Below are 22,031 nucleotides of genomic sequence, written 5' to 3'. Positions count from 1 at the left end.
GGTGGCTTTCAACTGTTACCTTTCTTAAGTACCTTCTTATCGAGCCTATCAATTACATACCTACATATGTAGGTAACCTCAAGTACTGTATTTGAGTGTTACTTTTTCTCGTCCACGTGCGATCAATACGGGTAAGTGGGTACAAGTTCTTAATGCTTTTTCCCTTTTCTTTCTTTTCCCAAATTGAGGCTTGAAGCACCCGATTCTTCGCGTCATATGATTGGAAGTATTTTTGTACTCGCCTACAAACAATGCCATCATCACCCTATTTCAATTGCATGCAAGTGCCGGCCTATCTTTCTCGTCTCACCCAAATACCTTGCATACATAATATATGTACGTCTATGTATGTACATGCTCTTATGTATGTACGTATGTACATTCATACTAAGGTACATGCATCCCCGTATATGTATCCCTATCATTCATTGTATCCATTTTGTGTCCATCTTGGAGGTCATATACCTAATCTTTCTCATACCTAATATAAGTATTGCACAGACTTCCTCTACCTTATCTGTCAATGGGTAAAGCATTGGAATTGTACTATTACTTTATCTGAATCTTGTCATTCTTGATTATGTATCAAATCCCATCCGTCCATTTCCTTACCAAACCTTCCGTTCACCTTGTCATCCAATCAGTTCCACTGAAATTATTTCCCCAATTGGAAGTGTTACACAGGACCGGGATAACCCGTCTACGTCCACGTTGATTTGTTCATTTTACACTTTGATCAATGTACCTAGGTACCCCTTTCCTATTAAACTGATCCATTTTATTGAAACCCACTAACCCTCTTTGGCCTTTTTCTGTAGACCAAAACCTGGAAGCTACCTATTTTCACGAACTACGCCTACCTTACATATCGCCGTGCACGCGCAAGCATAAGCACAATAAATTCTCCTTGACGCATTCACGCATCCACTTAAACCTATACATCCTATTTTCTATTCCTCAATACTATTACATACTTAAGGCAATCTTCACAACATTGCACGTCTGTTACCGCCGTGGTTGCGGCACAACATGAAGTTGTCATACGTTTAGCTGCGCCTGAAATCCTACGTCCTTACCTAGCTACCTCTTCCGCGTGAAGAATTACAGCTTCGATATAATCAAGTAGCTACCTACTCATCCATTGTTACCAATACATACCTATCTGCGACGGCGACCTACCCATTTCTTCCACGGTCAACACCTTCGTCTATCGAAAGGCATACTCTAGTCTTAAAGTGCAATGGGAAAAACTGGAGCTATTGAGCTCGACCCTACCTACTTTCACAGCTTCCGTCATCGATAGGTGTGGCGCGCAAAGGTCGGTATAACTACTTTTATTGACATACTGTATCTCTCTTTTGCCCATTTGTACATGGGATCCATGTCGCATAACAAGATAATGGCTTTTCTTTGTCTTACCATTTCATCATGTATCCAATTTGTTTGTACCACTTTCGTCTTTAAGCTTGCTTGACTGTCTTTCCCCGAGCCTCACTCGACTACCTATAACATCTCACACCTTTCCAGTACATTCCAAAGCTACCTCCCTACTTTGCACACATGGCCTGATCATGTCAATTCCAAACTAACATTTCTTTGTTGTCTAGGCCGTAATTTATTGGGTGTATGACCGTTTCTACACCCCACGAATACATACGAAATGGCCAAGACACTCCGACTAGGAGCTCGGCTCCGTTACCCTATTACAATAACAAATTTCCTAAAACAACCTGGCGACGATGTATCAAAACAAGAACCAATCCTCCGATACACATTTAAATACACGCGTACAGTAGGCGACCCAACTATGAACGAAGAACACGAAATAGAAGAAACAGGAGTCGCAGACTGGGACAGCCCTGCCGAGGGCAAACTGAAACAATGGCGCGTGAAGATAGGTGAAGTCATCAAAAAAGACCAAGACCTTGTTAGCATAGACGAGACTTGCAGCCATGAGATACAATACGCTGGATTATGCGCCATTTGTGGTAAGGACATGAAGGAGGCGAATTACGCCAGCGAGTCCCTCGACACTGCGCGCGCCACGGTCGCCATGGTGCATGATAATATCGCTCTTACTGTAAGCTCTGATCAGGCTGCACGCGCTGAGATGCAATTACAGCGTCGACTTTTAAAGGCCAGAAAGCTTAGTCTTGTCGTCGATCTTGACCAAACTATCATACACGCCTGTATCGATCCTACTGTTGGCGAATGGCAACGCGATCCGTCCAATCCAAACTATGAAGCTGTCAAAGATGTGCGCTGCTTCCAACTTGACGATGGTCCACGAGGAGCTGCCAGCGGGTGCTGGTACTACATCAAGATGCGCCCAGGTCTAGCTGAATTCCTCGAAAGAGTTTCTAAAATGTTCGAGTTACACGTTTACACGATGGGCACGCGCGCATATGCCCTTAATATCGCGAAAATTGTCGATCCTACACAAAAGCTTTTCGGCAATCGAATCATTAGTCGAGACGAGAACGACAGTATAACCGCCAAGAGTTTGCAACGGTTATTCCCTGTCAGCACTAACATGGTCGTTGTCATGGACGATCGAGCTGACGTATGGCCACGGAATAGGTCAAATTTGATCAAAGTTTCGCCGTATGATTTCTTCACAGGCATTGGAGATATCAATTCTAGTTTTTTGCCTAAGCGTGAAGATATCATACCCGCCCCTCGTCCCCCGGAGCCGAAGCCAAAACCAGTCAATGGCAACGCTGCACAACCTAGTGCAAGTGGTGTCGAGCCAAGTCCTACCTCGGAACATGAAAGGGCGGTAGCGAATGGGAATGGGAATGGCGAAGGCGACAATGCCCTACTACAATTACAAGCAGAAGAGCAGGAACGCACACTGGAGAAACAATTGAAGGATCGCCCCTTATTGCATTTACAAGAAGAATTAGATAAGGAGGACAATGAAGCTGAGAAAAAATCCACCGAGAACGGCGACAACCCAGAACCCGTGGTAAATGGAGAGTCAGATACTCCTTCACACCAACGGCATAAGCTACTTCGTGACGACGACCGAGAACTGAAATTCCTAGAGAAGCACCTCGCCAACCTACATCATTCATTCTACGAACAATACGATGCCCGATCAGCAAATCGCCAAAGTGACGAGATAAGACCCGACACTATACCAGATGTAGGATCAACTCTTAACTTCCTCAAATCCCAAGTCCTTAAAGATACGAGATTGGTACTCTCTGGTCTTGTTCCGTTAGACGTTGATGTACGTAAAACGGAAATAGGGATGCAAGCAGAAAGCTTTGGCGCTGAAATTCGGACGCGTGTGAGCAATGAGATTACTCACTTAGTTATTAACTTTGCACGTCCGCGAACTCAGAAGGTTCGCCAGGCAGCACGCATTCCGTCGATTAAGATTGTCAATCAGAACTGGCTTGCCGATTCAATAGCGCAATGGGTCAAGCTGGACGAAACTCCCTACCTAATACAAATACATCCCGCAGACCGAAATTCCGATACACCCCTAGATGAAGGATCAGCATCGCCACCTCGACCAAAGATTACCATTGTCACTTCTGGTCGTCAGTCATATGAGGAAGAAGCAAACGATGAGATTGATGATGGTGATGCGGATGGTTCAGGGGAGGATGATGATGACGATGACGACGACGATGAGGATGAGGACGATGAGTTACAAGATAGGTTCAATGTAATGCCACCTGACCTCGAAGACGGTCAACAAAGCCCCATAGACGATCTCGATGGAATGGAATGGGGTGATGTTGATAAGGAGCTTGAAGAGTTTATGGGATCTGATATAGATGACTCAGACTTTGAGAGCACTCAAGGTACGGATGCCGGCACGGACACGGAAACGGAAGAACCTAAGGGCAAGAAACGTAAGCTGGGTGAAGATGATGATGGTGAGAACAGCCTAGAAACTGGAGGAAGCGTCCTTTCTAAAAAGCAGCGTATAGCAAAGGCGAGGACTACGGGTCTGCGCAATGTGAGAAACGCTACTGATGAAGAGGACGCGGAAGATAGTGGCTTGCCGACACCGTTAGGTACGGGTGACGAGGAAGATGGTGACCGCGAGATGAACCCTATTGGTGCTGGGAGTGGCGGTGGAGACGGGGCCGACGACGGTGGCGAAGATGATGATGATGATGATGACTTTGCCGACTTGGAAGCCGAGCTCGAGGCAGAATTACAAGCCGAGGGCGAGAAAGGTTGATCTACCTATAACCAACCTACTGGCTATCTAGACGTGAGGAACCGTGTTGCTGATTAAGTTTGTCCGGATTACGAGAAGACGAATGAATGCATGACATTGGCGGCGCAAAAAAGAAAAAGCAGGCAGGCAGGCATCATATCATCTTCAAGGGTTCTTCAACATACCATCATCGTCATGGGGCGTATGTTCTTGCTCTATCTTGTTGTTTTAATCTACAATGTTTATATCCTTTTCTTATTTGCCTGATAAGGAGTTTTGTTCAAGTTGCTGTCGATAGGCGGATAGGACAATGGCAATGGAAAGGCAAAGGCAAGGCAATGGTACGTAGGTGGAGATACCGGGATAAGGGTGGCTTTTGTGTTGGGTTTTTCTACGCTTCTTCAGGTGTTTGGCTGCATAGCGAATGAATTGAGTAGGGTGCTTATAGTAAAGAAATTTATTCCCGTTAATATTTGATATTTAAATGATACGACAAGATAGTCTCATCGTCGACTTTCGATATCCTATGATGTAAGTGTACCTAAGTACATGTATGGGACTCACGTGATCCAATTACATAACTGGGAACCCCCACCTTCATCCCCAACCAATTAAATCACGCTAAGCTTCATCGACCCACTAAAGTACCGGCCATCGAATCAAGCGGCGCCAATTGAAGCTTAATCATTCATTCTCTCAACAACAATAATAATCACGACGACGAACCGATACTCGGAGACGAAACGATAAGGGAAGAAAAAGAAAGGAAGAGAAATTGATTAGGGGAAAGAGGATACAAATAGGCAGACAAGATGCCTCAGGATATGCCCCCCGTTGGGGGTTACGGCCCTGTGCAGTATAAGGTTAGTTGCGCATTTATTACTTCTATTTGCGGTCGGTGCGGAAGAGGGTGTGTGGATGTTGGGGAGGAGCTGAGAGGCCGAACTGAGGGTATAATAGGAGTCGGGATGGAGGAGGGAGGTTGAGGAATACTGGGCTATGATGTTGCGGACGATCGACGGGATGAATGAGGAGCTGGGATACACAATTCGTATCTATACGGACGACTTTCTACATGTTCCCGATACGGTTATACGATACCTATGAGAGATCGTGTCACGTTCACGGCCTCCACAACTACTCCATACTTCGCAATCGAAACGGCCGACTCTAGAGATGTAGGGGAAATTGGAACATCGCGGGCATCTGGAATCACCGCAATCAAGCAGAAATGGGTTCATCTTCTGAGAAGACCCTGTGCTAACATAATTCTCTTCTCTAGCGCAACCTCCCCGGCCCAGGCTTCCGCCCCGCAACACTACTCCTCGGCATGGGCGCCATCATGGTCTTCGGTTTCTACAAACTAACCAAGGGTGTCCGAGAACAAAAGTACCTCCCCCCCCTTCCCCTTACAATACATCTCGAGGTCGATACTAACAATCCGACCGTAGTGAACTCGCCCGCGAAAAGATGTGGTCGCGTATCCACCTAATCCCCCTCCTCCAAGCCGAAGAAGACCGCGATCTAGTGCGTAGACATTTGGCGGATCAGGCGCGTGAGAAGGAGCTTTTGGGTGAGAACGTTAAGGTTTATAATTCGGATCGGTATGTTCCCCTTTCCCTTTCAAATATCTACTCTTCTGTCTTGGTTAGATGAGAATCAATGCTGATGGTGGTGTAATTGCAGATACGTGAGACCGACATTCGCCGTTACGCCGACCAACGTTACGAAATAAGCAAAATAAGGAAAGAAAATAGTGATGGTGGCGTATGCTTCATGAAATAGACCCGAAAATGCACTCTGGCTATGAGTGGAAGAGCTCCCCGAAGTCAGAGTCGCTGGGGAATTTGTACATATACCAACAGAGAAGAGAAGCAAATAAATTCAACCAATGCTCTGGTCTTGATCTTGCGTTATGATTTGGCAGTATGCTGGTTATGCTTGGGGATGTATAGCAGTCCAAAAGTGATATGTAGGGTTACCTACCTAGGTAGCGTTGATATAGGCCATAAGATACACGAGTGCAATTATTAGCAAGGCCCATGATCATTTACTGGGAACGTACTTAAATTGTACAAATTCTTACCGGGATATGGGCGATGGACATCACTATTCGGCTAGTGACACGAGACTATTGCTTTAAAAGTTCATGTATTTCATTTAGAAAAAAATATAAGTTTTATGTTACCACGAAAAGGACCTCCATCCTATCCATCCTAATCCTCAACGCCAGACTCCTTTCATCCTCATCGTCCAACCCATACGTGACATGGACCAAACCGTTCATTAGGTATCCTCGATAAATACATCATACATCCATCACATCATTCAGTCTAAGCAGAAGCATGGATAACCTTGAACCCCTCGCTTACGACTTTCGTAATATCTTCATTCTTATGCTGTAGCAAACCCAACGCGTATGCAACATCATTCCATTGGCGTTCTGTCTCACATCGTGAGAGACGAGCTGCGAGTTTTTCTGCGAGTTGCTTGGCATGTTTGTCCTGTTATTATTATTAGCAATGGGTTATTATGAGTGATTGGCGAGGGGAAAATTACCTTCTCGACAAATCCCAACAAGAACCGAACAATCCTCCGGAAAGGTTCTTCTTCCATTCTTTGATCTGCGGACAGCAAGCTGAACATATCGACAAAGTGATTGTATACTGCGTTGTCCTTGGTGCTGAGCTCGGTGAAGAACATGCGCGCAAGATCTGCGATACGCTTGTCTTCATCCTCCAGACATTTAGCCATCTCTCCTAATTGACCCTTGACCTTGACTTGACCCGCGAGGATTAGGAATGTCAAGGTCATCAAGCAAGTACGTTTGACGGACAAATCTCTATCAGCTAATCGGCGGTACAGGAAATCGGTATTCTCATCGATAAGGTGATTAAAGCAAACTGCCATATCACCGAGAGCAATGACAACATTCGATCGCACGGTCGCATCAAGTGACCGTTCCATGATGGTAATTAGTAGCGGTAGATGAGCCTCGCAGTATTCGCTGCTAACACACATGAGCTTCGCCAAACATAAAGTCGCTGCTGCTTGTAGGCCCTTGTCTCTGTAAATATCGCTACGCGAGCATATTTCGGCTACCATCGGACCAAAATTAGACAGTAGTGATTGTGGCCCAAATAAAAGCTCTTGCTCACGAATGTGTGCCATGGCTTCTGTAAAGTCATCTTCCGTCGTGCCACCAATTAAATCAAGTTCATCTCCAGCATCCTCTGGAGCAGGAGCAGGAGCAGGAGCAGCCGTCTTGCCCTTACGACCTACGGAAGGACGTGTTTCGGCTGGTTTAGCAGCAGCTTCTTTTTCTTTCTCCTGCTTCCGTCGCTTGAAATCGAGTTCGCAAAGTTCAAGGTGAACGATTTGCTTAATGGCCACATGGCCAACGACGAAAAGTAGTTGAGAAAGCGCAATAGCGGCTTTTTGCTTGGGCTCGACTGGTGGTTCTGAAATTTGTCGAATAGTTTGAGTAGGGGCATCAAGATTCATAGTGATGCCTTGAGTCATTCCCTGGTCGACGGCAGCGGTCACAGTAGGATCGAAGCCTCGCGATCCAGGGCGAGATGCAGATGGAGATTTCTGCTGTGCGGCAAATACGACTCTTGTTCTGCGCCTAATAATCTCAGAGCATAATGTATCGGGATGTTTGGCAAGGACGTAAATGGCATTGATGGCCTGTTCGGCTACTCCAAACCATTCCTTACTATCGCTTGGAACCTCGGTGATTGCGGCTAACTTCGCTAGTACGGCGTGCTCATTTGGAAGGCGACTGAATTTGACTGGCGAATCTTTGGCTTGTCTTCCTAAGGGGTTAAGCCTTTGTAGAGCAATGCATGTATACTTGGCTAATTGGAGGTCAGATCGACCATGAGATCCAAGTCCGGTTCGTAGCATGGCCTCCATCTCACCGACAACAATCTCAGGTGAAGCCGTAGCAAGCATGCCTAGAACAATAATAGCACCGCGTCGCTGGGATCGAGAAATTTCTCTCCTCTGGAAGCCATAAACCTCCCATAGCTTTGTGACTACTCGGTCGGAGATCATTCCACCTTTCATCATTGTCGCCAAGAGTTGTTCGAGACTCGTCAATTCGGCCGGGGTCGTACCCGATGTGAGACTGATCATGTTTCTCGCGATGTAGATGGCGGCGTCATTGGGGCTGAAGCTGTCTGGTGCTTCGAAAAATAGTCGTCTGTAGCAATCAATTAAGTGCGATTGCACACCTTTGCCTTCATCACTATTTCCTTTTGTCCAGATAAGGCGCATCATTCGTCGAATTCCAACCATATTGTCTTCGATGTTGTACGCATTTCCGATTTCCAAATAATCCATTGCCTCAATGACTTCGGACTTGTTCTTGGACCCAAGAAGCTGACATACGGTAGATGTAGCCTCATGTAGTACCTCGATGAACTTGAGAGCATCGGTGTAGTATCGCTTCGTCAGCGTTAGTTTCTCGATGGCTTCCGAAGTAGCTGCATCTTCCTGGGCCTTCAGAACCGCTGCCACCTTTTCTTCATCAGTCATCTCCTTAGGCTTCTGAGGTGATTCGATTTGTGTGGGTTCGTCTACTAGTGCTGTATTGTCGGCTTTATCTTCTCCTAGACCAGGTTCGCCTGCTGGTGGCTTCAATGCGTCTAATTCGGCATCGACCTTGTCCAATCTTTCTTGCCAATCCTTGCGAGAAAGTTGAGCACCATGCAGGACGGTAAAGGGGTGTGTCTTTATCAAAGTCCCTAAAAGTTTTATAGCATTTCTCCTGACGTGACTGCTCTTGTCTTCAAGACTTCGACAAGCTAGCTCCGCAGCTTTCTGTCGACGCTTGGGGAATTTCTGTTCAAGATCACAGAGCCTCGTGTAGACTTGCATAGCCCTACATCTACAATAAGGATTTATGTCAAGGAAACGCTCTTCTAAAACGTCGAAGAAGGCATTCAATTGTGATTTGTGGTTTTCGCTTCGCTCTTCTTGTGTGGTGAGGTGAGCGATCATGTTGCCGCAAACTTCGATGAGGGAGCATCTTAGCCCATATGACTGATAAAAATGTTAGATTGGCCCGTAATTGTATGGGATAAGCCGTACCTCGCTGTCTAATTGTTTGGCTAGCATCGTCATCTGCTTGATCACTAGGCGGGGAACAAGTTCAGATAGCTTGATGATGAATGACGATACTGATTTAGGGCCCTTCGTGTCGTTGGTGTTGAATTCCTTATTGCTGATCTCCCTCAGAATTTCGTCGGCCAACTGAGGGTAATCGTATGTTTCCGCAAGAATATGCAAGAACTCTGCCATCGGTTCGGATAGATGTTCAAAATATGTCAAATTCTGGACGATGGATATTTGCGCCGCTATTATCAGGTTAGTTATACTACTAAGTCCAATTCCCTTAACTATAACTTCTCACCGTAGGCGTGGCCATGATGTTTAACAGCGATGCAAAGAACCTTGAAGGCATGCATCTTTATAGCTGTATTCTTGACTCTCTGTTCACTCTCCAAAACCATGTAAACGGGCCTCGTAAGTAGACCAATGAATGTATCGCGCTCGCTTGTCGTAAGAAATATTTTGCCCAATTTCAACTTAAGAACTTTGGACATAACGTCTAATGCTGTTTGTAACTGGGCGACACTGTCCCAACTGCCATCCTTATCCTTGCTCGCTGCGGCTTTGGATTTTGCGCCCTTACCTCTGGCGCGTGAAACAGAAGTGGTAGATGATTTCTCGGCGGCTTTCGTCTCGACACAAGCGATAGTCCACTGCAATAGAAAACCATATATTTCGAGTAGGGATTTGTGATGGGCGATCATCTCTTGTTCGTCTGGGTTTTCGAGATCGTGGTTTATAGCGTCGGCTTCGGCTGCTAGGCCACTCATGATCAAGTCGAAGATCTTACTGAGGGCATGTGTGGGTAGAAATTGCGTATATCTGGATTCGAGGAAAATCTTAGAAATTGGTTCTTGTACTCTCTTGTTGGAAGACTGAGGGTTGTCAGAGGGGGTAATGGAAGTGGGTGCACACTTGAGAAGGAACTGCAACGAGTCAAAATATGCGCTGCGCATAATAGCATCTGGATTTCCGGCAACGGCATCGACGATGGGATTTAACACCGGGTTGAGAAGAGATATGTTGGATAGAGCTTCGGGGTCTGTTTCGCAGTCGACTAATGCACCGTCGGCTTCTGGTGTAGAGATTGCAGCTGGATCGCTCATATAATGCTTGAGAGCATCATTTATATCGAAGTTAATGGGATCCATGATGATCGGTGGTGTTTGCGCTGGAGGAGCGCAGTGTGGACGAATAAGTGCGGATGGAAACTAATGGGTTATATTAAGTAGGATAAAAGACTACCTATTCAAACAGGAAATGCGCAAAATGTCCCCAGGAACATGAAAAAGAAGATATAGAATCAATCAGAGTATTGCGCTTTGGAATAAGGAGGGTATCTTTAGGTGTTTTCCTGTTGTTGTTAGTTGAAAGTGTCTTGAATAAAAATAAAGAGGGGAAAAGATTAGAAGTTTAGAGGGGAGATCAACAAAGTGCGATAAAGTATTTTGGTGATGCAAGATGTAAGTGAGTGCGACCTGACCCGCAGCTGCTTTAGCAACGGATTTGTTTTTGTTTGGTTCCCGATAAGACGCGACCTCCAATCAATTTTCTGCAGCTAACCCCGCGCTTATCCACCAAATAAAACGCGTTGAATAAATACCCGAAGAGTACCCGGCACAATTCATCGGCGTGTTACAAGGCGAAAGTACATATTTCCATGTACTTCCTTGTACTTTCTCATTCCATGAACAATATGAGAAATGCTCAACGCGATACTTCCTCTACGTCTTTAAATTCGATCCCAAGTTCTTATTTTCTTTCTCAAGAACTTGCAATAGCTTGATCTATTATCTGGAAAAGAATAATTGATCAATCAGTTCCTATTACCGGTACCTCCCTTCGCGAAACACGCCGAACAATTACAAAGCATCGAGCCGGGTTGGCTCTGATGTGTTTGGGGGCGAGGGTAGAGGTCGGCGACAACTAACATAAACCTACTCCAAAGACCATAATCATGGCCACTACTAGTCACCGTCGAGTGGCCAAAGACCCCTTCCGAATCCACGAAGATGTCCCCGTTGGCGGGATCTCAGACGTTAGGAGAACTACTCGGAGTCGAAGCCGAAGCCAAACCCGAATTCAACGTGCCAACGAAATATATGAAAATCATGTCGATCGCGATGAGTTATTGGAAGAGGATCCTGAAGATGAAGACGAACAAGAGAACCGAACTGAAGAAGAAGACGGAAATGAGACCGATTCCTCCGAAGACACAGACGATATCGATCTGAGTGTCCAGCACGACATGGAGAAGCTACAAGCTACCTTTCCTAACATTAAAGACAAATACCGACTCATAAAACGAATTGGCGAAGGAACTTTCTCTACTGTTTATAAAGCCGAAGACCTCCAATACCACGAATACGAGAACGCTTGGGATATAGATGCCGTGGAAAACCAATGGAGACCTCCACCGCTTAAAGGTGATTCTCATTCTCGAACCGAGTCTCACTCTTCCCGATCCCGCCAAAAACCAAAATTCGTCGCAATCAAGAAGATTTATGTCACCTCTTCACCCGCCCGAATCCTCAACGAACTCGAACTTCTCCACGACTTACGAGATTCCCTTTCAGTATGTCCTCTTGTTACAGCCTTCCGCCAGGCTGATCAAGTCCTTGCTATTCTTCCTTACTTCCGTCACCAAGACTTCCGAAAGTATTATCCCCAGATGAACGTGTACGACATGCGAGTATACTTCCGATCACTCTTCACCGCCTTAGCCGCCGTACACGACAAAGGAATTATTCATCGCGACATTAAACCCACTAATTTCCTCTACGATCCCGAGAAGAAGCGAGGCGTCCTAGTAGACTTTGGTTTGGCAGAACGGGAGGGATATGATACCAAACCGTGTCTTTGCCATGAAGACCGACAAGTCAGGAAACAAAGATTACAACAATCTGTCGCTTTCAACTCAATTCAAGCCGGCCCGCAACCTGGTTATCCAGTGAATGACACCCGACCATCTCGTCGGGCGAACAGGGCAGGTACTCGTGGATTTAGAGCTCCCGAGGTGCTGTTCAAGTGTACTGAGCAGACGACCAAGATTGACATCTGGTCTGCGGGTGTCATTCTCCTTACTATACTCTGCAAACGCTTCCCCTTCTTCAACAGTGCGGACGATATCGAGGCTATGATAGAGATTGCTACTATATTTGGATCCAAGCGAATGAAGCAAGCGGGCCAATTACATGGTTGTGTGTTCGATACCAATATTCCCACCATCGGTGAGAGGGGTTTCAGTTTCGAGAAGATCATGCTATGGAGCACGTGTAGGAGTGACGGCGGCAAAGATGGGAAACAGAACCAACTCACCGAAGAAGAGAAGGGCGCTATTGAGTTCTTGTCCAGATGTATGGATTTGGACCCGATGAGGAGGATTAGCGCGGAGGAGGCGCTGAAACATGAATTCTTACGGGTGGATCCAGAGGGAGAACCTGAGCCAGAATTGGAAGACGATGTGATGATGTTATGATAACGATGCATGGAGTCATCATGTCTTATGGATAGCTGGCGCTTTGGTGCTTTGGGTGTTGCGACGAGACTCGCAGATATGCTAAATCCACGATACCTCGATCTGGGCGGAACGACGCCGTACCCAACTACGCGAATGAGCACACGATGCTTTTAGACAGGTCAAATCCAGAGAACTCGGACATGGCTCATCTGAAGAGGCATCAAGGATACATGGTCTATCTAAGACTATGATTCTATGGTATAGTGCGACAACAGAATCACGCACTATGCAGACTCCCACTTGATGGGGGATAATCGATAGTAATACACCCACCCGGAAAGCCTCCTTAAGGGCCTGTATACTGTGTATATACTATAATCAATACATAAAAGTGCCAATGAAGCTATATTGCTATCAGTTATGTGCTATGGGCTGTTTCAATTCTGGTGATTAAAGATGCGAGATACCTAGGTAAGTGCGATATCCTATTTAGCAACTCTCCCGAGGTTCGCTTAAAATTCGACTTGAAGGCATCTCAATATCTATTTCTGGAGTTTCGAGTATTTCTCGCGTTGTAATTTGTCCTAATTGACGGATAATTTGTTATCCTTTGAGCATTGAAGATTATTTTGTATTAAAATTCGCACGCAGCGCCTGATGCTTCGCCTCCAAATGCTATATACCCCCCTCAGTATCCATCCCTAGCCCGGCTCATTTAAGTCTGAATGGGACTTTTTGTCTATTGCTTGGAAGGCATAATATACCTAAATCAACCAACTATATTCCTTGTCAAATGCCTTAGTCGCATCGACTTCGCGAACTTTCTAATGTGAGATGCTATGCTATAACTTATGCAAGCGCTCGTGTACTAAACGACTGTAATATCATTGACTCCTGAACTACCATATACCATGCGCCTTTATCCTGTTCATCCTTACATCCAGAGACACAGTTTTCCACTGCCGGTTCCGCCCGCCTGTTTGTTTAATCGAAGGTTAGCAACTATTTCAGTCAAATAAGGGGAATTGAAGGAGAAGAAAATAAGGGTTGGGATAAAAAAGGAAAATACATACAAGCCAATTCAACGTAGGGTGGAACTCAGCGACCGCAGGTACAGCAGTAATACCTTCACCATCCAACTGTCCAAGTTGTTTCCCTTGGCTATCGTAAATATCCACGAACCGGTTCATATTAGCGATAGCAAACTTCTCCACACCGTCCGCGGGGTTGAGTTGCCACTGTGGTTTGAGAATGGTTACCCAGCGACCGGTTTGATTGTTATGAGGGATCTTTTGTGTTGGCTTCATCTGGTCATCGGATAGATCCTGTCCGGCCTTCCACTTCATCGCATCTGACATGTCGTAGATTTTGACTGTGTCGTCGTAGGATGATGTTGCTAAGTATCCGCCGCGGCTCCAAGATGCGTGTGATACTGATAATCGTGATTGGTGTTCACCTAGTAGAGAGGGGTGGCGTAGTTCTCCTTTTCCTTTGATCATACGCAAATCCCATATCTTAACGGTTCGATCTAGTGATGCCGTCGCTACTAGATGAGGAAGCAATGGATTTAGGGAGAATCCACCGATCTTGTTCTCGGATAAGCTCCATATATCTGCTTTACCCTTCGAGCGCCTGTCAAACCTTCCTAGGTTACCTTCTAAGGTTGAAAAGAAGATGGTGTCTTTGGCTTCGGGCGATACATCGAGACATGATATACCCACGTCTACATCGTCATCTTCGGGCTGCCATAATTGACTGCTTACTTGGGACTGCAAGTCTAAACAACGTATCGAGGAGTCGTAGGAACTTGTGATGACTGAGTTGGGATCGAATGTGGGTATTTTAATGGAGGATATAGTCCTGCTATGGACTTCAAATGCGCCCACTTGCGGTAAAGGAATATCGGCATCTTCATCATCCTCCGATTGAGAGGGAGTTTCTTGCGACGCATCAAAAAATCCTAAGGTACCCTTCTTGTCACCAGCAAGGATGATTGGTTTATCCTGGATAGGATGGAAAGTGAGGGCATAAACACGTTCAGGAGTAATTTTGATATCTGCATATAATTAGAACTACGGTTCAGATTATGTCGCGTGTAACTACGCTTTGAATAAGTCCACTCACCATTCGGTACCCAACCTTCATACAGTTTCAAATCATCCATTTCCTTCCTGAGATCCTTTAATTTTTCGTCCGATGTATCCTTGATATCCTCTTCCGTGAATGTCCGAACGCCAGGTTGCGCGCCCTGAACGAATGAGGCGAGCGCACTAGTACTTGACCATCTCTGACCTTCCACCTGAAGATTTGAGAGTTGCAAATCGCCACTTGTGCGAATGCGCTTAGGTTGAGGGGGCTTTAACTCGGTGGGAATATCTTCCAATTTCACACCAGCGCCGTCAGCATCTGTACTAGCTCCGGCTAACCTTGCACTTTGACGTGTAGGCATGACGCGAGTACGAGGAGCTGGCTCGACAGTCTTCCTCTTCTTGGTAGTAGTTGGCCTCGGAGGGGGAGCTGCGGCCCTGCGCATCTTGGCCGCAACCTCGGCTGAGTCCTTTAATAGTTTGGCATTGTTCACGACGTTTGCTTTCCTTCGCGCCTCGAAGGTGCTAAGTTCGGGAGCCATCTTGGGTAAGAAGATCGAATCAAATCAACCCGATTTTGATAATATCCACCCTAAATTATCTCGAAAACCAATACTTATAAAGTGTGGATTGTATCGTGTAAAATATTTCGACAAAGAAAAAGAATGAACGAGCTTAGGTGGGGGACGTGAATCTGATTTGAATCGCGATCTTCCTTCCTTCGATTATTTGCAGCCCTGTAGGCGAGAATTTGCCTTAATTGTGGTATTAAAGGGATTCGATTATCGATCTTCAAATATAAGAATCATAAGCCGAAATTGAATGGATTATGCGCGGATGTAAATGGTGATGGCGACGATGTCGTGAATGACGAAAATCAATTAAAAGTTAAGACGCGCCAACGCGAAGTCATGCTTTCCGCGTTCCAATTAAAATTATTGATTACCTAATTAATTTTAGCGTGGTTTCTTCTAAGGGGGTATGTACTAATCAAGAACATTGGAATACCAGGTTTATGCATATAAATACCCCGGTCCTCAGCCTGCCTACGTCCTTCTGATCATACTAATGAAGCTTCACGCATACACGTAGAAGGGACACGCAATGGTGGAGGGCCTCAAAATGAAGGGGTCCTTGACTCCCCCGCGCGCTGACCAACCCTCACCCGATTATGTTTTCTCCATTACTCTCCACACAATATAAAGATGGAACAACAGAGCTTGCCAACCTCCGAAGACAGAGACATCCCATCTGGACTGCCAAGTATCCCGGTGATTTCCGTAGTACGTACAAACTTTCAGGGTCCTCGCTGTGACGTTTGTGACTGGAATGGGGATCCCCTACAAATATTTAGCGAAACAAACGACGGAATCACATTCAAGAGGCTTTTGGAGTCTAATGAAGAGAACTGCGCCCGTTGTAAAATATTGATCCTGGCCCTCAAGGTCCTCAGTATTCGTTTTGCTGGGGCACCCCCAGGTCAAGACGCTTATATAAAGATCTGGTCAAACGGCTGGGTTCGTTTTGGGAGGGTGGATGGGGACTGGGCTGCGGTAGAAATATATTTAGCCACTTTAACAGGACACAGTGAGATTAAATTTAATCCTAGTGTTCCAAACCAGCAACCATCACATTGCGGTTCCTTAACAGACGGCTCCCTCACTTGGACGAAGAACCAAATTGAGTCACATCGAGATTGCTGGGAGGCTCATAAGTCTGGATCCTTCGTTCCGACGCGACTCGTCAATCTTAGCACCCCTGGCTTCGATAAGGATGTGTTCCTCGACGAGAACGTACCTAGTGGTTCGCGGTATGTTGCACTAAGTTATTGTTGGGGACAATATGAACCTCTATGTCAAACGACACGTTCGACGGTTAACGAACGCAAGAAGCGTATACCGTGGTCCACGTTGCCTAAAACTCTCCAGGATGCGATTGAATTTACTCGTCGATTAGGAATCCAATACTTCTGGGCTGATTGTATTTGTATTCTACAAGGCGATAAAGAAGATTGGGAGCGAGAGGCTGGACGGATGTTTTACGTCTATAGGAATTCTTATGTGACTCTAGCAGCTATGTGGGGGAAAGACGGCAACACTGGACTTTTCTCAACATCAATATCAGATGACTTCGATCCGACATTCATTGCTGAACTACGACTGGAAAACCGACGTTGCCTCCTTTATACACGACGAGCTCATGAGAAGTATTTCTCGATGTACCGTCGCGCAGGTAAAGAGCAACCTCTATTAACCCGAGCGTGGGCCTACCAAGAGCGTATAATATCAACGAGGGTTGTATACTTCGCTGGTTACGAGCTAGCTTTCGAATGTTTCTGTGATGCTATTTGCGAATGCGGCCATCTCCAGCATCAACCAACTAGAAACGAAAGCCATAAGAGAGATATCTTCCAAAGTGTACTGAAACATGCTAATGAATCAATCAACATTGAGCGGCAGAGCAATGAAGTTATTCAGAATCAGCGGGGACCTTTGTCTCTCCAAGACTCGAATGACAAGGATATTGACGTTTTATGGAGAGACACGGTTGAACAATATTGTCAACTAGCATTGAGCAACCCTGATGATAAACTTCCTGCCATTGGGGCCATAGCCGAGCAATTTCATGCAGTCCGTCAAGGGGAGAGCTATTTGGCTGGCTGTGCGTAACATACGCTTTCATTTTCACGTTCCTCATGGTATAATCACTAACCTCTTTTTCATACCACAGTATGGACCGGGTCGTTTCATCGAGACCTCCTATGGAGGGTTTCGTATAACTACAACGCTAGTGCCCAACTCCCAAAACCAACAAATATGCCATCATGGTCTTGGGCCTCTGGAGATTTTGGGTGGGTTTCATATCCTTACCTTATTGATATGGAAACTACTTCTGAAGTCATAGAGGCGACTTGTCATTATGTGAATAACAATCCATATGGAGTTCTGGAGCGAAGCAATCTGGTGCTACGAGGCCGGCTGCTTTGTTGCTGGCTCTTTCAATATACACCTAAGCTCCGCGGTCCTAGATATTCATTACGTCACTGGTACACGGGAATAAAGATTCTATCGGGGGATTCAATCATATTAGACGTTCCTAATTACGCGAGGTGGGCTTGCCCAAGGATAGTATATTTACTTGAGATCGCGGAGCATGCAAGTCTCAAGGACACCCAGAATCTTAGGTGTCATGGGTGTTTAATATTACGCCGCGAAGGTTGGTGGGGACACACTTTTTCAAGACTGGGTACGGCAGACGTCGACCTGCCTAACACGATCTTTAAGATGTGTAGTGCGATAAAGACGGTTAATTTGATCTGATTCTAGCGGAATGGAGTCTTGGATGTATATACCCCTAAGTCAAATAATACAGGGTCTAATAGCAACGTAGGGCTGCAAATCTAGCGCCTTAGGTACCTGGTACGGTACCCAAGTAGCCTAGCCCCACTGCTCCAAACCGCTGGAAACGCTTATTTTAAAGCCCATAGCCGTATCGATAGGCAATCCCGCCTTCTAAAGACAAAATTTCCATCGCCATCGTCAATTGAATCCGCACATCTTCATGCATTGTTGTACATATACACCTAAATGTAGATAATCACGACTGATTTTTTTTCTTTCTTTATCATTCAGAATGTCATCAACTCTACTACCGTTTTTATACCATACGAGGACAATCCTCCGAGCGAATCCTCGAACAACCGTCGTATTCACTCGCTCTTTGCATGCTACGAATCGACGACTAAAACGAAAAGATGATATCCCCTTCGAAATTGAAGTCGGCGACGAAAATGTCCCATCGGAACCGACTCGCCGCAGTACCATCACTCCCGAAGAGAGGCAAATATTCGAACGTATTTTCGCAGATATAAAAGGCCGTGGTCTTCAACCTACTTTCCAGGATGATGCGATATCCCCTACGACGGCTCGTTCGACTATGGTCATCATGCAACAAGCCGCCCAAAACGCCGGCCAGACCGGCACTTCTACTATCGCATCCCCCGGTCTCCTCGCCGGTGTCGCTCGAGATCGAAACAAAGCCCTCCTACGATTTCCACCCGACTTGCGCCCCGCCGCTAGTAAAGCTATCGACGCAATCAAGAATTCGGCGATAAAATATTCGGGTAACGATGATATTGCGTACGATGAAGCATCTATTGCAGCTGGGCAAGAGGATCAGGTTGACGAAGGTTGGAAAACGTCACCTCATGCGCTGGACCGTATGGTCGAATTGGAAAGCAAGCGTCATCCAGAGCGTAGCCGCGTCGAAGGCTTAATAAACTCCGCGAAGTCCGATTTCGAATTGTGGGATGTCTTGGAACAGGAAGTCTTTACGATGCCAGCGAGACTTGGTCTTAGTAGTCAAAATACTAAAGATGCGACAAACGATTCCATATCCAGTATTGAGCCTACATCTTCCAAAAGGAAATCAAGAAAAGGAAAACGAAAAGATGCGACAGTAAAGACGGAAAGTGAGGAATTACTTCATGAGGAGAAACTAAGTGAAGATAAGCAACTAAACTTATACATCCATGGACCATTATACCCGGCATACCTTCTTCTTGCTCTTCGACGTCTTGATAACGGCTTTCGCATGCCATCACCCCTCGCCTTCTCAATTCTCCCTCGGATCAAAGAGCTAGGGTTGGAATCTTACGTTCTTGGTGTCTCAACCCCATTTTACAACGAACTTCTCATGATCTACTGGACTCGTCGTGGGGATTTACTTGGATTGTTAGAACATTTAGAAGAGATGCGCCGTTGTGGTCTCTACTTCGACGCACAAACCCCAGCCGTGTTAAACCGAGTGGAGGCCGATATAGATTCAATGGTTAACACAAAACCTCTTAGTTCCTTTGGACGGGCAATTATAACAATGCCGCAATACCTAAAACCTGTACGGAATCGCCTTAGATATTGGCATACGGCTGTGGATATATCGGTTAGGCAAAGGGAGGCGGATATGGGATTTTAAACCTGCATCTCGAGGTTGGGCATTGACCATTGTTCATCGACGTAACCATAAAATACTACATTCAGCTCTAACACCATGCTATGTATGAACATAACGAAATATCTACATCAAGGATTAACATTATCATTTACTTCTATATGCACATCTTATTTAGCGTAACAATTTATTTCGGCCTAATCCCGATTCATGATCGGAGTTTGACCGATATGAACGGCTTCGTATCGCTACTTCTCGGGCTAGAAGATCACGGTACCTACCTTAGTTGGGGTAAGTAAATCGGAGTGGATCGGGTTCTCGGTCTTAGTTGAGGGGATCCCAAGCTTCTCCATCTCTAACTAATTCCTACTTAGGTATCTATCTTTCTACGGAGCCGATTTATTTCATCATCGCAAAATGACATTCGATGAAAGTTACGACGTCGTAGTTGTAGGAGGTGGGAATGCCGGATTTTCGGCTGCTACTACTGCGGCTCAGTCCGGTGCTCGGGTTTGTCTAGTTGAAAAGGCTCCGTTTGAAGATGCGGGTGGGAATTCATTCTACACGGCTGCCGCGTTCCGGTGTTGTTTCGATGGTATACGGGATTTATCACCTCATCTTTTTCATTCTGATGGCACGAAGGGCTTGCCTCAAGATCTTGTTGATAAGATTGAAATGAAGCCTTACACGGAAGCTGATTTTCATGCTGTGAGCTTGCACGTGGTTCTGAACTTGAGCAAACAGAGCTAATGCTTGTTGAGGATATTAATCGGGTTACTAAAGGTAGAGCTGATCCGGTACTGGCTAAGACACTCGTGGAAAACTCGAGGGAAGCGGTACAATGGCTCATGGACAACGGCGCTCAATTTATACCCTCATTCAATCGACAGGCTTATTTTGTCGATGGGAAGTACAAGTTTTGGGGTGGCTTGGTTTTGAGTATGGTTGGTGAGAGAAGCCCTATTCTATGTTTAAACTTGTAGTGCCGTTGAACCTGATTCTTACCTATCGGGACGAAATAGGACACGGCAAAGAATTGTTCGAATTTCATCTGAATACTGCGAAGAAACATGGTGTAACCGTCCATTTCAGCACCCCAGCGATTGATTTAATCACCGATCCTACGACAAACGAGGTACTTGGTATTAAGGTCTTCAGTAACGGTAGAATCAAAACCACTGGAGCTCGAGGTGGTGTCATATTAGCGAGTGGTGGGTTTCAAGCATCTCCCGCATTGCGAACGCAGTATCTAGGTCCTGGTTGGGATCTTGCTCATGTTCGGGGGTCCAAGTACAACACGGGCGATGGCCACAAAATAGCCGCGAAGATCGGAGCGAAACTGGAGGGCAATTATTCAGGCTGCCATTCTGTAGCCTGGGATGCCAATTCGCCTCATGCATCTGGAAACCGAAAATTGACTAACCAGTACACCAAGTCCGGTTATCCTCTCGGTGTCATGGTGAATATCGACGGCAAGCGTTTTGTGGATGAAGGGTTTGATTTGCGTAACTACACCTATGCCATATTCGGGAAAGAAATCTTGAAGCAACCGCAGGGCGTCGCATTCCAGATATGGGATGCGGACGGAGTTGCTTTACTTCGTAAGGAAGAATACGCCGACGACGTTACGACAAATTTGAGAGCAGAAACGCTCGATGGACTTGCGGATATACTCATAGAAAAGGGATTAAAGGATAAGGGACGGTTTCTTGAGACCATTGCTGAGTTCAACGATGCGTGTAAGAACTTTCAGCGTGAACATCCTGAGCGGAAATTTGATCCGAGCGTCAAAGACGGTTTGTCTACGCAGGGTACGAATAAATCACTTGCATTGGGTAAAACGAATTGGGCCAGGCCTATCGAGCGCGGACCGTTCCAAGCTGTTGAAGTGACGTGTGGTATCACATTTACATTCGGCGGGCTGGCGGTTACGTCTCGTGCGGAGGTCGTGAGTGAAGCTACTAGAAATAGAATTGATGGTCTTTGGTGCGCTGGTGAGCTGCTTGGTGGCTTGTTCTGGGATAATTATCCTGGTGGTAGTGGATTGACTATGGGGACGGTGATGGGGAGGATTGCGGGGCAGGAGGCTGCGTTGAGAGCGAAAAGTCGGTGATGGGATGGGATTGTGGGTGGATATGGTAGTATTTAATTGTGCAGATCAGACATAAATTCTAGGCGGAAATGTTCTCTCTTAACCTTACCGAAAGAAGTTTTCTGTCATATCAAAGATATC

General features: G+C 45.9%; 9 protein-coding genes across 9 annotated transcripts; 7 read left to right on the top strand and 2 right to left on the bottom strand.

The window, feature by feature from the left end:
* Window positions 1-50: 50 nt before the first annotated feature.
* F4822DRAFT_412199 (uncharacterized protein) lies at window positions 51-534 on the top strand (the record flags this gene model as incomplete). Its single annotated transcript, XM_051458933.1, has 1 exon — window positions 51-534. Exon 1 carries the CDS (start codon window positions 217-219, stop codon window positions 529-531), a length of 315 nt encoding a protein of 104 aa, XP_051310933.1. The 5' UTR covers window positions 51-216.
* A 1,071-nt stretch (window positions 535-1,605) lies between these two features.
* Window positions 1,606-4,696, top strand: F4822DRAFT_335551 (uncharacterized protein). The gene has a single exon (XM_051455730.1). The coding sequence runs from the start codon at window positions 1,661-1,663 to the stop codon at window positions 4,202-4,204; it is 2,544 nt and encodes an 847-aa protein (XP_051310932.1). The 5' UTR covers window positions 1,606-1,660; the 3' UTR covers window positions 4,205-4,696.
* Window positions 4,697-4,861: 165 nt separating this feature from the next.
* On the top strand, window positions 4,862-6,100 carry F4822DRAFT_335509 (GRIM-19). Its single transcript, XM_051455728.1, has 4 exons — window positions 4,862-5,046; window positions 5,466-5,572; window positions 5,635-5,787; window positions 5,870-6,100. The coding sequence occupies exons 1-4, from the start codon at window positions 4,996-4,998 to the stop codon at window positions 5,916-5,918; spliced, it is 360 nt and encodes a 119-aa protein (XP_051310931.1). The 5' UTR covers window positions 4,862-4,995; the 3' UTR covers window positions 5,919-6,100.
* A 266-nt stretch (window positions 6,101-6,366) lies between these two features.
* On the bottom strand, window positions 6,367-10,725 carry F4822DRAFT_335513 (condensin component). The gene is made up of 5 exons (XM_051455729.1): window positions 10,217-10,725; window positions 9,603-10,123; window positions 9,281-9,546; window positions 6,743-9,232; window positions 6,367-6,687 (listed from the first exon to the last, which is right to left on the bottom strand). The coding sequence occupies exons 1-5, from the start codon at window positions 10,450-10,452 to the stop codon at window positions 6,517-6,519; spliced, it is 3,684 nt and encodes a 1,227-aa protein (XP_051310930.1). The 5' UTR covers window positions 10,453-10,725; the 3' UTR covers window positions 6,367-6,516.
* Window positions 10,726-10,949: 224 nt separating this feature from the next.
* Window positions 10,950-13,208, top strand: F4822DRAFT_412194 (kinase-like protein). Its single transcript, XM_051458932.1, has one exon. It carries the CDS (start codon window positions 11,259-11,261, stop codon window positions 12,777-12,779), a length of 1,521 nt encoding a protein of 506 aa, XP_051310929.1. The 5' UTR covers window positions 10,950-11,258; the 3' UTR covers window positions 12,780-13,208.
* A 119-nt stretch (window positions 13,209-13,327) lies between these two features.
* On the bottom strand, window positions 13,328-15,735 carry F4822DRAFT_335502 (WD repeat-containing protein). The gene is made up of 3 exons (XM_051455727.1): window positions 14,886-15,735; window positions 13,835-14,817; window positions 13,328-13,737 (listed from the first exon to the last, which is right to left on the bottom strand). Exons 1-3 carry the CDS (start codon window positions 15,388-15,390, stop codon window positions 13,696-13,698), a joined length of 1,530 nt encoding a protein of 509 aa, XP_051310928.1. The 5' UTR covers window positions 15,391-15,735; the 3' UTR covers window positions 13,328-13,695.
* A 187-nt stretch (window positions 15,736-15,922) lies between these two features.
* On the top strand, window positions 15,923-18,365 carry F4822DRAFT_335424 (heterokaryon incompatibility protein-domain-containing protein). The gene is made up of 2 exons (XM_051455722.1): window positions 15,923-17,509; window positions 17,579-18,365. The coding sequence occupies exons 1-2, from the start codon at window positions 16,054-16,056 to the stop codon at window positions 18,166-18,168; spliced, it is 2,046 nt and encodes a 681-aa protein (XP_051310927.1). The 5' UTR covers window positions 15,923-16,053; the 3' UTR covers window positions 18,169-18,365.
* F4822DRAFT_335455 (uncharacterized protein) lies at window positions 18,000-20,309 on the top strand. Its single transcript, XM_051455725.1, has 2 exons — window positions 18,000-20,089; window positions 20,173-20,309. Exon 1 carries the CDS (start codon window positions 18,482-18,484, stop codon window positions 19,820-19,822), a length of 1,341 nt encoding a protein of 446 aa, XP_051310926.1. The 5' UTR covers window positions 18,000-18,481; the 3' UTR covers window positions 19,823-20,089; window positions 20,173-20,309.
* On the top strand, window positions 19,978-21,996 carry F4822DRAFT_335426 (FAD/NAD(P)-binding domain-containing protein). The gene is made up of 4 exons (XM_051455723.1): window positions 19,978-20,089; window positions 20,173-20,506; window positions 20,560-20,746; window positions 20,821-21,996. The coding sequence occupies exons 2-4, from the start codon at window positions 20,216-20,218 to the stop codon at window positions 21,909-21,911; spliced, it is 1,569 nt and encodes a 522-aa protein (XP_051310925.1). The 5' UTR covers window positions 19,978-20,089; window positions 20,173-20,215; the 3' UTR covers window positions 21,912-21,996.
* The last annotated feature ends 35 nt before the right edge of the window (window positions 21,997-22,031 follow it).

Source organism: Hypoxylon trugodes (assembly GCF_022578975.1).
Source record: "Hypoxylon trugodes strain CBS 135444 unplaced genomic scaffold F4822scaffold_8, whole genome shotgun sequence".
Classification (NCBI taxonomy): domain Eukaryota; kingdom Fungi; phylum Ascomycota; class Sordariomycetes; order Xylariales; family Hypoxylaceae; genus Hypoxylon; species Hypoxylon trugodes.
The sequence above is the reverse complement of the archived record's forward strand: the minus strand, read 5'-3'. Positions and strand labels throughout refer to the sequence as shown.

What these genes read in the sequence shown, in the direction of transcription:
- F4822DRAFT_335513 (XM_051455729.1), bottom strand. Translation starts at nt 10,452, where the DNA reads ATGGATCCCATTAACTTCGATATAAATGATGCTCTCAAGCATTATATG. An exon ending in TCGTTGCAGTTCCTTCTCAA is followed by an intron (nt 10,124 to 10,216) that starts GTGTGCACCCAC and finishes CCTCGAATCCAG; the next exon opens with ATATACGCAATTTCTACCCA. An exon ending in ACATCATGGCCACGCCTACG is followed by an intron (nt 9,547 to 9,602) that starts GTGAGAAGTTAT and finishes ACCTGATAATAG; the next exon opens with CGGCGCAAATATCCATCGTC.
- F4822DRAFT_335424 (XM_051455722.1), top strand. Translation starts at nt 16,054, where the DNA reads ATGGAACAACAGAGCTTGCCAACCTCCGAAGACAGAGACATCCCATCT. An exon ending in GGAGAGCTATTTGGCTGGCT is followed by an intron (nt 17,510 to 17,578) that starts GTGCGTAACATA and finishes TTCATACCACAG; the next exon opens with TATGGACCGGGTCGTTTCAT.
- F4822DRAFT_335455 (XM_051455725.1), top strand. Translation starts at nt 18,482, where the DNA reads ATGTCATCAACTCTACTACCGTTTTTATACCATACGAGGACAATCCTC.
- F4822DRAFT_335509 (XM_051455728.1), top strand. Translation starts at nt 4,996, where the DNA reads ATGCCTCAGGATATGCCCCCCGTTGGGGGTTACGGCCCTGTGCAGTAT. An exon ending in AAGGGTGTCCGAGAACAAAA is followed by an intron (nt 5,573 to 5,634) that starts GTACCTCCCCCC and finishes ATCCGACCGTAG; the next exon opens with TGAACTCGCCCGCGAAAAGA. An exon ending in AAGGTTTATAATTCGGATCG is followed by an intron (nt 5,788 to 5,869) that starts GTATGTTCCCCT and finishes GTGTAATTGCAG; the next exon opens with ATACGTGAGACCGACATTCG.
- F4822DRAFT_335502 (XM_051455727.1), bottom strand. Translation starts at nt 15,390, where the DNA reads ATGGCTCCCGAACTTAGCACCTTCGAGGCGCGAAGGAAAGCAAACGTC. An exon ending in TGAAGGTTGGGTACCGAATG is followed by an intron (nt 14,818 to 14,885) that starts GTGAGTGGACTT and finishes AATTATATGCAG; the next exon opens with ATATCAAAATTACTCCTGAA. An exon ending in ACCCTACGTTGAATTGGCTT is followed by an intron (nt 13,738 to 13,834) that starts GTATGTATTTTC and finishes TTAAACAAACAG; the next exon opens with GCGGGCGGAACCGGCAGTGG.
- F4822DRAFT_412194 (XM_051458932.1), top strand. Translation starts at nt 11,259, where the DNA reads ATGGCCACTACTAGTCACCGTCGAGTGGCCAAAGACCCCTTCCGAATC.
- F4822DRAFT_335426 (XM_051455723.1), top strand. Translation starts at nt 20,216, where the DNA reads ATGACATTCGATGAAAGTTACGACGTCGTAGTTGTAGGAGGTGGGAAT. An exon ending in CGGAAGCTGATTTTCATGCT is followed by an intron (nt 20,507 to 20,559) that starts GTGAGCTTGCAC and finishes ATGCTTGTTGAG; the next exon opens with GATATTAATCGGGTTACTAA. An exon ending in CTTGGTTTTGAGTATGGTTG is followed by an intron (nt 20,747 to 20,820) that starts GTGAGAGAAGCC and finishes GGGACGAAATAG; the next exon opens with GACACGGCAAAGAATTGTTC.
- F4822DRAFT_335551 (XM_051455730.1), top strand. Translation starts at nt 1,661, where the DNA reads ATGGCCAAGACACTCCGACTAGGAGCTCGGCTCCGTTACCCTATTACA.